Raw genomic sequence first — 14,873 nt, forward strand, 5'->3', positions numbered from 1 at the left:
GAGCACGTGTCTGGGATGGATTCCTACTTTAGCCAGCTGCCTAACTCCATGGGGAAGGGAAGGAGAGTTTTCTGTATACTCCTGAGTGCTGGCCTGCTGCTTTTGAACTGGCTGAGCTTTATGTCTGGTGGGGAAATAATATCATTAGGAGTTCCAAACATAGCCATGTAATTAAACAGTCACAATAGGAAACTAGTACCATAAAGGTAAACTAGGCAGATTTAATTTTCTGTAAAATACACAAACCCATACGTAATATCTAGTACCTATGAATCTGGTGGCTTTGAAATCTGACAAGTTTTCTATATTCTTGGAATGAAAAGCTTTGGAATTCTGATTATTGGACATTGAGACGGGATGCTACACACCCACTCTCCTCACTAGACTGTTGGCAGTTGCCTCTAAATGCCATTTTGTTCCTTTGAGCTCCCTTCAATGTCCCCTTCATTTTGTATGTGCTGTAGCAAACCGTTTCTGCCTCTTCGATTTGCAGGTGATAGACTCATCTGATGTCGTAGTTCAAGTTCTTGACGCTAGAGATCCAATGGGGACTCGTTCCCCTCACATCGAAGCTTACTTGAAAAAGGAAAAACCCTGGAAACACCTCATTTTTGTACTCAATAAGTGTGACCTTGTTCCAACTTGGGCAACAGTAAGTTCAGCATATGACCTAAAACCCACTGTGGAGGCCACTGGGACAAACCTTTGACTGCACATCAGTGCGTAGGTTCTCAACACAGCATCGAAGGGTCACACTCTTGGGATTGTAGTCACTAGCATTGTGTGCACTGATGGTGGCAGACACCTTCTGTCCTCTGCTGGGGACAACTGCAGGATTTTGTGTCCCCTCTGTGGAGGCAGCTGCCCGTCACTAGCTGCTTCTCCATTGTGTTCCATTAACTGCAGTTAGCAGTCATGATAGCTTTTTTGGAATATTGTTTTGCAGTCGGTTATTAGACGGAAGACAAAGCACTAACTGTCATACTTGAAAGAACATCTCAAAGAATTACAGCTGGTGTCTCCCTTAGGCAACACTATTTGAAGCCATCCAGTAATTCCAACTCAGAGTCTTCTGGCTACTGTAAACAAAGAAGCTGTAATTTACCAGCATGTTTTCTTTTCTCCTTTAGAAACGATGGGTTGCTGTGCTTTCCCAGGACTACCCAACCCTGGCTTTCCATGCGAGTCTCACTAACCCCTTTGGAAAAGGAGCATTCATTCAGCTTCTGCGGCAGTTTGGGAAGGTAGGGAGGCTGCTTTTGCTGGAGTTGTGGAGCTGAGTTTATATAAGGGGCTGGCTTGTGTGTCCAAAGTTGCTAACTTCAGGTCAGCACCTGGGAGGTTGAGGCAGGAGGATCAAAAGTTTGAAGCCAGTATGGACTTCATAATGATATCTGTCTCAAAACAACTTGTTGACTTTACTTCTCACTGATTTCTAAAGGTATAAAAACCCACAGGCCCTCTGGAGTCTGAGGAATCTGAAATGTTTTCTCATTTCTCTTTTGCCCTTCTTTCTGCCATATCCCTGACACCTACTGATTCAGCCTTTGCCAGAGGATATATGCCCAGCCTCACACTCTGTAATCCCCATCACTTCAGGGACATCCTGGAACCAGATCCCCCTCTTTCTGCCTGGCTCTAACAAAAGACTTCTGTCCCACCCTTCCTCATTTCCCAGAAGCAATTTTTGACTCAGCAATCATTTCTGGTATTTCCTACATGCTGTTAGAATATACTTATGATTTATTTCTTTATTTCCTTAACTCTTCCCCATAGTTTTACATACTTATTAAATGTTTCCTGCTTTAAAAATTTAGGGCTAAGTTTTTTGTTGGGTGTGTCTTTGTTTTTTGTTTTGTTTTGTTTGTGTGTGTGTGTGTGTGTGTGTGTGTGTGTGTGTGTGTGTGTGCGTGCGCGCACGAGCTAGGCATTGAACCCAGAGCCTTGAACATTCTAATAAATACCTGTTACTACTGAGCTACAAGCTCAGTTAGAAGTAGTGCTCGTGCATGCTCACTGTCTCTTTCTCTCTCGAGCTCCTTGTTTTATGGGGGAGGGCTGTTTTATTTTGTGGTGTTTTGAGACCAGATCTCAGTGTGATCCAGGCTGGCTTCATATTCACTGTGTAACCAAGGCTGGCCTGGAATTTGCAGCGGTTTTCCTACCTCAGCATCCTGTTGTCTCCTGACGCTGGGCACAGTTGGGTGGCATCTGTTCATGTTCCCTGCACACACCTTTCACTCCCTCTGCTTCCTCTGTACTGTGGACAGCAGTGTTGGGCTGATTGTACTTGCTCATCACAGTGTTCTGACTGAAATGCCGTTCCCAGCAGTCCACCCAGGTCCTGTCACTGCAGCTCTCTGATAGAGGTGTTTGTCTCCTCTCCTGCTGATTTTCTCGGTTGTTTCTTTGTGTGTTTGATATGCGGGCAGACCCCTGATAGAGAGAGTATTTGGGCAGGCAGACCCCTGATAGAGAGAGTAATCGGGCAGGCAGGTAGGTAGTCCACTTTGCAGCCAGCTCTCTCCCTATGGGACCTGGCTGCTCCCAGCCTGTGGTCTGCCTTCAAGTACTATGTTGGGCACAGTGGCACAAGCTAGTAATCTCAGCTACTCAAAGACAGGGACCCTCCCCCCGCAAAATCACTTTAGCTCTGGAGTTTGAAACTGACCCGGGCAACATAAAACTGGTATCAGATTGAAAGCAAAAGTCACTACAGCCTTGATAGACTCTCGGTGTCTCTTTTGGTGTGGGGACTGCTAGATTGTTGGGTGGCAGATTTCACTGAAGGATAATACTGTTAATTAGGGACACGGGAAGTTTCCTTGGGTTTGTGAGTATCTCTAGAAGAGAGTCTTCCAGTTTCTAGATTGAGCTCTGGGGGAGCAGGGTGCTAGAGGGCTGGTTTCACCGTCTGGGTTAGAGTTGGATGGGACTGTGGTCAGACATGCATGTCTGGGGTGAGGATCTGTGAGTTTCCTTCCCTGAAGTTGTCTCTCCAATGGCTGGTGATGCACTGAGAATACAAGGTGCCCAAGCTACCTCTTCCCAGTTTTGCTCTCCATGCTGTTAACCGAAAGCAAGGTTGCTTTATCTGGGTGCCCTAGGACATGGCTCACTCATGACCTGTAAATGCACATGTGGCTGGCTTACCCAGGCTGTGTAGCTGGCTTGTGTATAGGCTTCACATCAAGTTGTGTTGTGCTCTGCACTCTAGTAAATAATCTTCCCATTAGCCAAGTAACACAGTCTGACCCAAGGGGATTTTATGGCTGTATGTATGTGATGGATAGTCTTGTCTTGTCTTTTCTTTTTTTTCCACAGTTGCACACAGACAAGAAACAAATCAGTGTTGGGTTCATTGGCTATCCAAATGTAGGCAAGAGCTCTGTGATAAACACATTACGATCCAAAAAAGTTTGCAATGTGGCCCCCATTGCAGGAGAAACAAAGGTGCGTATGGATTCTGCTCTGCGTTTCATTTCTGTGGAGACTTGACTGTTCAAGATATGGAGGTCTTCCTTCCCTCTCTCCTTCCCTTCCTCCTGTCCTCTTTCTTTCTCTAACAGTACTGGGGATCAAACCCAGGACATCACATACATGCTAGGGAAGTGTCCTGTAGTGAACTTGGCACCCAGTCCTTGTCTGCTTCTCAAGACTGAGCGTGCCTTGTGTGCTAGCTACTAAGTGGCTGTGGTTTGGTTTGGTTGATGTTGTCCTTCATATTTAAGCCTTCTGTAAATTGCCACTCTGGCCTTTTTTTTTTTTTAAGATTTATTTATTTTTATGTGTATAAGTGTTTGGCCTGCATGTGTACATGTTCACTATGTGCATGTCTTTTGCCAACAGAGGCCAGAGAGGGCACCAGATCCCCTAGAACTAGAGTGACTGATGGTTGTGAACTGCCATGTGGATGCTGGGAACTGACCCTGGGTCATCTATAGGAGCAGCCAGTGCTTCAAACCACAGAGCCATCTCTCCAGCCCCATCTCCAACCTGTTGCTTTGATAAAATCAACCCAAGAATATTTGGTGTCTGGGTTAAAAAGGAAAGAAAACTTACCTATTTATTTATTTTTGGTTTTTCGGGACAGGGTTTCTCCGTGTAGTTTTGATGCCTGTTCTGGATCTCGCTCTGTAGACCAGGCTGGCCTCAAACTCACAGAGATGCACCTGGCTCTGCCTCCCGAGTGCTGGGATTAAAGGAGAATGCCACCACCGCCGCCGGCAGAAAAGTTAGTCTTCAGGTAGATTCTGGTATTTGGAAGTCAGTGGCAAAGGCTAACAGCTCTGTGCTTCTGAGCACTTTTAAGACTTAGAGTGGTTCACTGCTGGTTTTGCACAATACTGAATGGAAATCCTGCCTCTGCCTTATTCTTAGACTCTTAGTGATTGAGTTCTAGTTTGTGCTTGGTGGGAATATGTCACGTGTGGCTTAGGTAAAGGATAGAATCTGGCCCTGTTGGTCAGCGGGTTGCTTTTCTTCGGCCCTCCCTTCTTCCCTTTCTAGCTTAATACTGTAACATCACAGATTAGTGAAGTTAAGCTTCCAGTATTTGACTCTGGCAACACATAGAATTTTTTGTCTGCAGGTCTGGCAGTATATTACCTTGATGCGTCGTATATTCCTGATTGACTGCCCTGGCGTGGTTTACCCCTCTGAGGACTCAGAGACCGACATAGTGCTCAAAGGAGTGGTGAGTATTTGGTCTTAACAATCCTGTTTTCTTTTGGGGGAACCCCAAGAGCCTTTGCTACTCCTCATTCAGAAGGCAGTCTGGGGTCAGCCTGTCTAGCCAGACGCAGAAACATGATACTGAACAGAACAGACTCCTTTCCACTCAGCCTGCCTCAGGAGGTCGAGGGGCTGTGGGCTATCTGGTCAGTGTCATCCTACAATAGTATGTAGTTTCCACATGGGATCCAAAGGGAATCAGGGCTTGTTTATGCTTAGTGATAATTCATCTCTGTGGGTTTATGGATTGAGTCATCTTGGAACCCAGTCATTTCCTCACTTGTTTCTGAATATGACTGAAAACTTTAAATGATTCCCCTTAACCATAACCATGCTTCGAGCATACATCCTTGGCACATTCCTCCCCTTCCTTCTGAAATTCTTGGATTCTTTTTTGTGTTCTGGGTTGGCAGTTTGCAGACATTTTAACCATTCCTGCCAGTGGGAAACACAAAGCATTCCAACTTAAAGCTGCCTGTGGAGGCCACAGTCAGTTTGTGGTAAAGTAGGATTAGAGTTGATCTCTGGGCTCCGTGGCTGTGGTCAGCTCTCAGTGGTGCTCCTAGCTCCTGCCTAGCTAGCTCAGACACAGACTCCAGCAAGGCCCCACTCACCCTGTGATATTGAAATCCATTTCACTTTATAAAGATTACTGAGTTTTCCTGTCTGTTCAGAAGAATTGAACAGAGCATTTCTATTACTCTCTAGGTTCAAGTTGAAAAAATTAAGGCTCCTCAAGACCACATTGGTGCTGTCCTTGAACGAGCAAAGCCAGAATACATCAGCAAAACATACAAAATTGACTCCTGGGAGAGTGCTGAGGACTTTCTTGAGAAGCTAGCTTTCCGCACTGGGAAGTTACTGAAGGTGAGCCGGTAGCTTTGGTGATTGGGACACAGACCTGCCGTCCTGAGAGCAGCAGGAACTGTGTCAGCTGGTGATGAGCAGCCAGGAAGGCTGAAATGGCCCTCGTTGGGAAGTACTCTTGGTCTTTTGGTTTAACTTGGAGTCTGTCCTGTCTTCTCAGGGCGGAGAGCCTGACTTGCAGACTGTGGGTAAGATGGTTCTCAACGACTGGCAGAGAGGTCGGATCCCTTTCTTTGTCAAGCCGCCCAATGCGGAGCCTCCGACAGCTCCCCAGGTAAGAACAGGGTGAACACAGCCTGGAAAGTGGGTTCTCATGACCTCGCTGTGGTGTAACTTTTGGTTGTCTCCCTTCGTGGAACATCATCTTCATTCTGCTGTGTGTATCATTCCAGAGAGCCATTGGGTAGACTTGAGGAGCATTAGAAACAAAAACAGAAGAAAGACAGAGCAGTGAGTGCAGATGCCAGCCTTGGGACTGGAAGAAAACATAACTATGCGTTAAATGTCGGTCTTCTGTGGGAGCATAGGTGTTGCCAGAGTTCATTCCTGAAGAAACCTTTATGCACACCAGCCCCAGCCTCAGGAACAAGGGAGTGAATAGGAGTCCTTGAACGCTGAGAGCACGTGGGAATGGAAGCCCTAGAGGTGGGGACTTTCTGGCCAGGAGGCCTTGGGCTTAGGGACTGCACTGAGACATGAACAGGAAGCTCTCTGCTGCCCATGGATCTTACCCTGACAGTGGCTTGGCCTAAGGCTCAACCTTAACACTTGACTTCCATGTTTCTAGGGTACCAGAGGGCTTCAGTGAGAATCAGGATGGTCCCTTCTCTGATGAACTTAGATTTGGGGGGGGGGGGGGGTTGGAGTTCAGGTATGTAAGTGCATATACATGTATGCAGTGGGTGCCAAGTATGTGCTGTTTTTCCACTCCACTTCTGCAGTTCTCTGACTATTGAGGTTCTGATTTTAACTTCTGGAATTAGTGGAGACCCCACAAGTCAAGTTGGAGGCTCACAGCCTGGTATGGGGCTGTAGCATCACAGTTACACTCAGCCAACTACAAATTCAGGGGCTGTGGGGTGTGATTTGCTAGAGGAATAACACAACTCAGGAAAATACTTCACCTGTGATTGCTAGTTCATTACAGAGGCTAACGGTCAGAAGAGCCCAATGGAAGCAAGCCATGCCTAGGCCAGGTAGGAAGAGGCAGCACCTTGTGTTCTTGAGCTGGGTGGGCCCATCAGTGTCTTTACCATCCTGGAGGTGTTTCTCATTATGTAGAGGAATCAGTGGCTATAGGGGATTCAGCTCAGTCTCTGGCCCCTCTTCTCTCCCCAGAGATTAGAGGTGGAACTATGAGTGTTACAGAGTCTTTGTGGTGACTAGTCCTACCTGAAGCCAGCTAGCTTTATTCAAGTGTGTTGGAAAGGTGTTCCTCAGGGAGACCAGAAGACACACATCCCTCAAAAGCATCCAGAAGGTTTAGGAGCTCTGCACCAAGAACATGGTCTTTATGCTTGAATACAGCCAAGTACTCAGAGAGTTGTGGGTACTGTGAGGGCTCAACCAGGATGAGTGTTGAAGGAGTCAGAGGAGGACTTGTAAGTGGAGGTTAGAGAGGGCTTCTAGGAGGTGTTACCTTAGTATTGAAGGAAGTCCAGGGTCACTTTACAATTTATTAACAATCAAAATCAGTGCAGTACACTCACAAGACAGAACGAAGCTGCCATACTGCTGCAGGTCCAGCTGCTGCCGCCTCTTCATTGCAGTGAGGGATGGGGACCCTGAACCAAGCTGCAGCCACTTGTTCCATAGCCTGGTGCCACCTCCTCCACCTTCCAAAGACAAGTGCTTCCACCCAGGCTTTTTATTTGGATATTCAGGTCACATACTCTCTAATAAAAACTCTGCCCTTTGGGCTAAGCCACTTATTGGCTATTGGACCAAATGACAGGATTCCTGTAACATTTCCCCCTTTTTGTCTAATTAAGAAGGAGCTAATCTGGCTGGGCGGTAGTGGCACATGCCTTTAATCCCAGCACTCGGGAGGCAGAGACAGGTGGATCTCTGTGAGTTCCAGGCCAGGCTGGTCTACAGAGTGAGATCCAGGACAGGCACCAAAACTACACAGAGAAACCCTGTCTTGAAAAGACAAAAAAAAAAAAAAAAAAAAAAAAAAGAGGAGCTAATTCTAACATAATACAACTCTATAATAAGAACATAAGTATTATCCAGAAGAAAAGTTAATAACCTAAACAAAGTGCTACATATAACAAGAACAATTATCGAGTAAGACACACATTGTAGATGTCCAGACCATAGGTAATTGGCAAATATATAGTGACTACTCCAATAGTTGTCCTTCCCTGAAGAATCTAAGTTTCTTAGCTAACATTCAGGAGGATTATAACTATAACTATCTAGTCTTCAACCCCATCCAAGACCTGAAAAGGAAAGTAATATTACCTGAGTAAGCAGGAAGTGCAAGCAAGCGACTTCCAAAAAATGTAAGAAATGACAGAAACAGCTGGCTGCCTGGACAGTCACCCAAGGTTCCTCTGCAACATTGAGGCATCCATCTTTGGCCTGCAGGCCTAGCCTATCTGATAGACCTTTTTCAGAAGCAGGAAATGAAGGACTGTCCTACCCTGTCTTGGCAAAGTTTGACAGTTGCTTTTTTGTGTGTCCTACTTGTCCAGATTGGACAGCATACTTCCTGTCAGCACTCAAGGCAAGGTCAGTTTCTTGCCCAATAGGCCAGTTTTGCCAAAAGGAAAACAAACTCCATATGGAGTGTCTTTGGTGCCCATCATCCTTTCTGGAGAAGATTGGTGCTGCCAGGAGCAAACGTGTCTCACATCAGAAACATTCTAAGTTATTAAAACATTTTAGCCAGGTGGTGGTGGCACATGCCTTTAATCCCAGCACTTGGGAGGCAGAGGCAGGTGGATCTCTGTGAGTACAAGGCCAGCCTGGGCTACAGAGTGAGTTCCAGGAAAGGTGCAAAGCTACACAGAGAAACCCTGTCTTGAAAAAACAAAACCAAAACCAAAACCAAAACCAAAACCAAAAAAAAAACCTATTTTAAATGCCATATCCTGTAGTTCTTTAAAGTATTTGAAGATTACCTATCTGGAACATATCTCTGCACACCTAGAAAACCTAACTAACATACCTATAATTTTGACAAATATGGGTGACTATTAACCTGTAATTCTTTTTTTTAATTTTTATTTTTATTTTTTTTTTTAAGATTTATTTATTTATTATGTATACAGAAGAGGGTGCCAGATCTCATTACAGATGGTTATGAGACACCATGTGGGTGCTGGGAATTGAACTCAGGACCTGTGGAAGAGCAGTTGGTGTTCTTAACCTCTGAGCCATATCTCCAGCCCCTAACCTGTAATTCTTTATAAACCTATATAACTTTAAGGACTAAAATTTCACATTATATAAATAAATAAGCTGTATAGGTAATACCTTATACAAAAGTGCAAACAGATGTACAGAATAAGGACAATAACCTTAAAATTGTGACTATACAAAAATACATTAAATGGAAGTAGAAAAGTATATACAGTGACAAAAATAACCTTAATTTGTATCAATATGCAAAGTTATCTTAAACAGAAGTAGAAACATACACAGTATAACAAAAATAACTACATTTGTATCAATATACAGAAATGTCTTAAACAGAAGTGGGAACTTACGTACAATGTAACCAAAATAATTTTGAATTTGTATCAATATATAAAATTATCTTAAACAGAAAAAAACATATATACAGTATAACAAAAATAACTTTAAATTTGTATCAATAGATAAGCATCCATACCAATGTAACTTATTTAAAACTGATAGTTACAGAGATCTAACTCAATCCCCTACTGGTGTTTGTCCTTTTTTTTTTTTTTTTTTTTTTTTGGTTCATCCTCCTTTTCCTGTTGGTGAAGTAGTAATTTCTTGAAGGTCTGAAGGCTAGAAATTGCCAGATACCTTTAATCTCAGCACTCAGGAGGCAGAGGCAGGTAGATTTCTGAGTTTGAGACCAGCTTGATCTACAGAGAGAGTTCTACAACAGCCAAGGCTACACAGAGAAACCCTGTCTCAAAAGAAAAAGAAAGAAATCTAGAAATCACCTCACTACAAAATGTACAAACTTTTAAAGTGTGTGTGTGCGCGCGCGCGCGCGCGCGCGCATGCCTATATGCACATGCTTGTACACACATGTACCATGGTGTACATGTGGAGATCTAAGAACTGCTTTGGGGAGCTAGTTCTTGCCTTTACCGTGTGGGTTCTGAGCATTGAACTCAGGTCGTCAGGTTGGACAGCAAGTGCTTTACCTGCTGCGCCAACTTGCCAGCTCAAAATGTACAAACTTTTATACAGTTTCTTCTGTTTCATGGATTCTGGACTCGTTTAGCGTTTTACCCAGCTACTCTTGACTTTGGAGACTCATTATATGAGTCTAGTCACAGAGATAAAATGATCCACATGAGAAATGCTGTGGAAAGCTTGGCACGTGTGTCTGTATATGGATGCCTATAATAGGCCAGTCATCTCAATGTTTCTAGACCCAGTGCTCATTCGGAATTTGGCTTGGGACTCTTTGAAAAGATGCCTCCTCACATCTCTCCTTATACTTCCTGGTCCTCATTTAACCTGGCTTCCACTTCCTTGGACTTGTGTCTTCCATTTTTTTACGTGCGTCCTCTGCTCCCTGTTCCTGATACCCAAGGAGGACACTCACTGGTTAGTTGGTTTCCTCGGCTTGGTACCTTCCCTCTGGAACCACAGCTCTGTCCCTTTGATCCTTTATAGTACGGCCTGTGGTGTTGAGTTACGCTGGCTCAGAGTAGATAGACGATGCAGTTCCAGTGTGAGGGTCTTCCTTTCTTTGCTTAGATCTGAGAGGAGGACTGCTCGCCTGAGAGCCGGGTAGGAACTAAAGCATGGGCTCCTCTTCTGGTTCCCTTGTCTCCTTCTCATGCCTCTTTTGTCCTCACTAGCTTCCACCTTCCTCACCATTGGAAGTTCCCACAGAAACAACCCAGAACAACCCAGAAGAAGAGATCTCGGAAGCCGTCATTAAAAAGTCAGACTCTGTCACTGAAAAGGAACCAGAAGCAGACTGTTGCCAGGACTCAAACTCAGAGATGCAACAGATCCTCGCACGTGTTCGCCAGAACTTTGGCAAAATCAATGTGGGGCCTCAGTTTTCTGAGGATGACCTGGTTCCTGTGGAGCTGTCAGACATGGAAGATCTGGAAAGCCTTTCTGCAGAAGAGGAGGAACAGGAGCAGGAAATACCAGGAGAGGATGCTGAGGAAGAGCCTTCCCAGGACTCTCAGGAAGAACCTGACACCAAAGACAAAGACACCAAAGCTGTGATTAGAGCCTTAGATGAAAAGATCGCCAAGTACCAGAAGTTTCTAAATAAAGCCAAAGCTAAAAAGTTCTCAGCCATTAGGTAAGATCATCTTCGTCGTCATCCTCTTCGTCTTCTTCCTTCTTCTTTCTTCTCCTCCCTTCCTCCTTCCTTCCTCCTTTTTCTTTCTTCTCTCTTCTTTCCTCTTCCTAATTAGCATACCTGTTCCTTTCCCACTTGCCATGAACACTGGCTTTGCTATTAGAGTTTTAAAGTACTCAGGGTGGAAGCCAGGGCCTGTGTCTGCCAGGCAGGTGCTCTACCACTTAGCTGCAATCCCAATGTGAACAATCTTGTTTAAAAAAAAACAAGCTGTAATTTGACATTTTCAGACACCTGAAGTACAAGGACCTTGGTGATCTAGTATTTTAGGCCAGGAGCTGCACAAACTGCTGGGCACTGACTGTGTCACCCATCAATGACCAAACATTGTGGAATTTGCTTTTCTTCAAGAGTATTGCATCTCTCCAAGGCAGCCTGCTTAGAGCAGTTAAAGGGAGTGCTGGGCAGCTTTGTGACTTTGCTTTTACTTTTCAGAATATCCAAGGACTTAAGTGAAAAGGTTTTTGCAAAATATGAAGAGGAGAAGAAAAAGTCTACAGAAGTCAGTGATGCAGGTGAGGTCGATTCTTTGTTTTGTAGCTTTAGGATCGTTTCCTCCATCCAGGCAGATGCCAGGTGTCTGGTTCCATATCCTACTTACCATGCAAATTGGACTCTCCACTTGAAATCTGCACATTTGTTAAGGTAAAAGTTGATAGCTAGGGAAAATTGCTTTTCAAAAGTGCCTATTACAGACAGTTGTGGTATATGCCTTTAATCCCAACATTCGGGCAGCATATCTCTGTGAGTTCGAGGCCAGCCTAGTCTACAAAGTGAGTTCCATGGTATCTAGAGCTGTTACACAAAGAAACCCTGTCTCGAAAAAAACAAAAAAAGAGAAAGCCTCATTTTTGCCAGGCAATGGTGGTGCATGCCTTTAATCCCAGCACTTGGAAAGTAGAGGCAAGCAGATCTCTGTGAGTTCCAGGCCAGCCTTGTTTACAGAGCTAGTTCCAAGACAGCCACAGCAACATCGAGAAACCCTGTCTCAAACAAAAACAAAGTGCACATTAATAACTTCACAGTCGAAGAAGAGAAGAGTCTGCGGACAAATTGAGGCAGGAGGTCTGTCTTAGTTACTTTTCTGTTTTGCTGTGATAAGGCACATGACCAAAGCAACTAATAGAATGAAGGGCTTAATTGGGGCTCACAGTTCCAGAGGATAGGAGTCCATCACGGAAGGGACCATGGCAGCAGGCAGGCAGGCATGACACTTACTGGAGCAACAGCTGAGAATTCATATCCCATCCCACAAACAGGAAGCAGATACCACATTGAGGATGGCTGGAGGCTTTTTAACCTCAGAGTTCACCTCTGTGACACCTGTCACCTTTTCCAAGCTGTTCCACCAATTGGGGACCAAGTATTCAAACATTATGAGCCCATGGGGCCATTCTCATTCAAACCACCACAAATGTTTCATAAACTTACTGATAGTTCCTAAGTGATGTAAGTCAGACCCCACTGTGACCCTGGCTTCCTGCTGTGACCCTGCTCCTCTCTGCCTCCTTACACAGGGCTTGTACCCACGGTAGTCCTCCAGGTTTTGAAATGGTCTATTTTTAATCTCCTCTGTGTTTTATGTATCATTTGTATCCAGCGCCCACCAAGAAGGGAAGGAAGCGGAGTGCGCAGATGGAAGAAGAACCTTCAAATAAAACTCAGAGGATGCTGACATGTAAGGAAGTAAGTATTCTGCTTCTTTTTTTTTTTTAGATTTATTTATTTATTATGTATACAACATATATGACTACAGGCCAGAAGAGGGCACCAGATCCCATTACGGATGGTTGTGAGCCACCATGTAGTTGCTGGGAATTGAACTCAGGACCTCTGGAAGAGCAGTTAGTGCTCTTAACCTCTGAGCCATCTCTCCAGCCCCGTATTCTGCTTCTTTTAATGAGACGGGGCATAGACAGCAGAAGTCCAGCCGGGCATGGTGGCACATCCCCACCATGCCCACCATGCCTTTAGTCTCAGCATTGGGAAGCAGAGGCAGGTGGATATCTGAGTTTGAGGTCATCCCGGCTTTCATAGTGAGTTCTTGGACAGCCAGAGCTACATAGTGAAACTTCACAGGGGAAAAAAACAAAAATCAATAGAAGTTCATTTTGAGGTTGTTTTTTACATTTATTTTGTGTGCGTGCATGTGTGCAGGCACCTCATGACATGGTGAGCACCTGGAGATCAGAGGACAACTTGTCTGTTCTCCATCACATAGGTCCTGGGAATGGAGCTTTAGTCAGGCTTGGCAGCAAACACCTTTACCCCTGAGCCATCCCTTCGGCTTGTTTATTAATTATTTATTATTATTATTATTATTATTATTATTATTATTATTATTATTTCCTTTGAGGCAGGGTCTTGCTGTGCAGGCCCTGGTTACTCTCAAACTCAGGCAGTCCCCTTATCTTAGTCTCTCAAATGCTGAAGTTACAGCTATCACATCCAACTAGAAGTCCAGTTCTCAAGACCCATTCTTTCTGAAACAAATAAGAATTTAGAGCTAGGCATTCTAGAAACCCCACTTTTTAATGACCTGTGTAGTTGAACGTTTCTCTCCCGCCCACCAGTTTCAAAAATAACCAACACAGAGGCTTAATATTATTTATAAATGCTCGGCCAATAGCTCATACTTGTTACTAGCTAACTCTTACACTTAACCCATATTTCTTATCTATGCTTTTCCATGTGGCTCATGGCTTGTTACCTCATTTTCTACACTTCCTGCTGCCTGGCTTCTCTCTTGACTCTTCCCTTCTTCATCCCAGCATCCTGTTTGATTGTCCCACCTAACTTTATCTTGCCTTGCTATAGGCCAGTCAGCTTCTCTATTAACGAATGAGAGTAATACACATTCACAGTGTACTGAAGGATTATTCCACAGCAGACCTGATGTAATTTAATTTGGGTCAAGAAGTGGCCCCTTGAGTCTGAGTCTTAGTTTCAGGAGTTCTAGGTTACCATCTTCAAACCTGTGTCCTGTTGGCCAGAAGAATTGGTTTGTCTGGTTCCAGGGAAGTGACACAGAGTACAGCTGATGAGGCAGGCAGGTACCTGACCTCTGGGAAGGACAGCTTTGCAGAGCTGAAGCAGACTCCCCGGGTAGAGGGATGAGGGCTAGGCCCAGTGAGTCTGCTGCTGGCCATCCGTCTGGGGTTGACAGTCCCTCAGCTTTGCTTCCCTTGCTGTGGTAGCTGCACAGGCATGGAGAGGTGGAAAGTGGGCTCCTGTTTCACGACCTTCAGTGTTTGACTGGTTTGCTTTGCTGTTGTGTTTTGCAGCGGAGGAGAGCAGCCCGGCAGCAACAATCCAAAAAAGTTGGTGTGCGCTACTATGAAACACACAATGTGAAAAACAGAAACAGGAACAAAAAGAAGATGAACGACTCGGAGGGACAGAAACACAGACACAAGAAATTCAGACAGAAGCAGTAACATCTAGAAAGTTGTTTATTAAATTATACAAAAATGTGCCATAGGAATTGTGTTCATTTTTTTCGTGCCCAGTTGGCATCTGTAAGACACAACACACTTGGGAAGCTTAGCAGTTGGGGCTGTACCCCAGTGCTAGTGACAAGAGTAAATCCTCAGCCAGAGAGTTTTTCCAACACTTGACCTGGCCCTCAGTTCCTCCAGAGTGGGACCCTTCTGTGTGTGTCTACTACAGACGTGTATTTTTTCTCTTGCTCTACTCAACAGCGCTGGGAACCGAGCCTCCAGGGCGGGAAGGG

The 14,873-nt window shown here is 44.8% G+C and overlaps 1 protein-coding gene across 1 annotated transcript in view; it reads left to right on the forward strand.

The window, feature by feature from the left end:
• The window catches only part of Gnl2 (G protein nucleolar 2), a 30,990-nt gene extending 16,372 nt beyond the window's left edge, over positions 1-14,618 (forward strand). The window contains exons 7-16 of the mRNA XM_059254942.1: positions 494-652; positions 1,131-1,244; positions 3,325-3,453; positions 4,592-4,696; positions 5,443-5,601; positions 5,762-5,875; positions 10,620-11,080; positions 11,576-11,655; positions 12,741-12,826; positions 14,425-14,618. Coding sequence (XP_059110925.1) covers positions 494-652; positions 1,131-1,244; positions 3,325-3,453; positions 4,592-4,696; positions 5,443-5,601; positions 5,762-5,875; positions 10,620-11,080; positions 11,576-11,655; positions 12,741-12,826; positions 14,425-14,577 — 1,560 coding nt within the window. The 3' untranslated portion in view covers positions 14,578-14,618. The remainder of the gene's footprint in view (positions 1-493; positions 653-1,130; positions 1,245-3,324; positions 3,454-4,591; positions 4,697-5,442; positions 5,602-5,761; positions 5,876-10,619; positions 11,081-11,575; positions 11,656-12,740; positions 12,827-14,424) is intronic.
• Positions 14,619-14,873: the final 255 nt, after the last annotated feature.

Source organism: Peromyscus eremicus, chromosome 2 (genome assembly GCF_949786415.1).
Source record: "Peromyscus eremicus chromosome 2, PerEre_H2_v1, whole genome shotgun sequence".
Taxonomy (NCBI): domain Eukaryota; kingdom Metazoa; phylum Chordata; class Mammalia; order Rodentia; family Cricetidae; genus Peromyscus; species Peromyscus eremicus.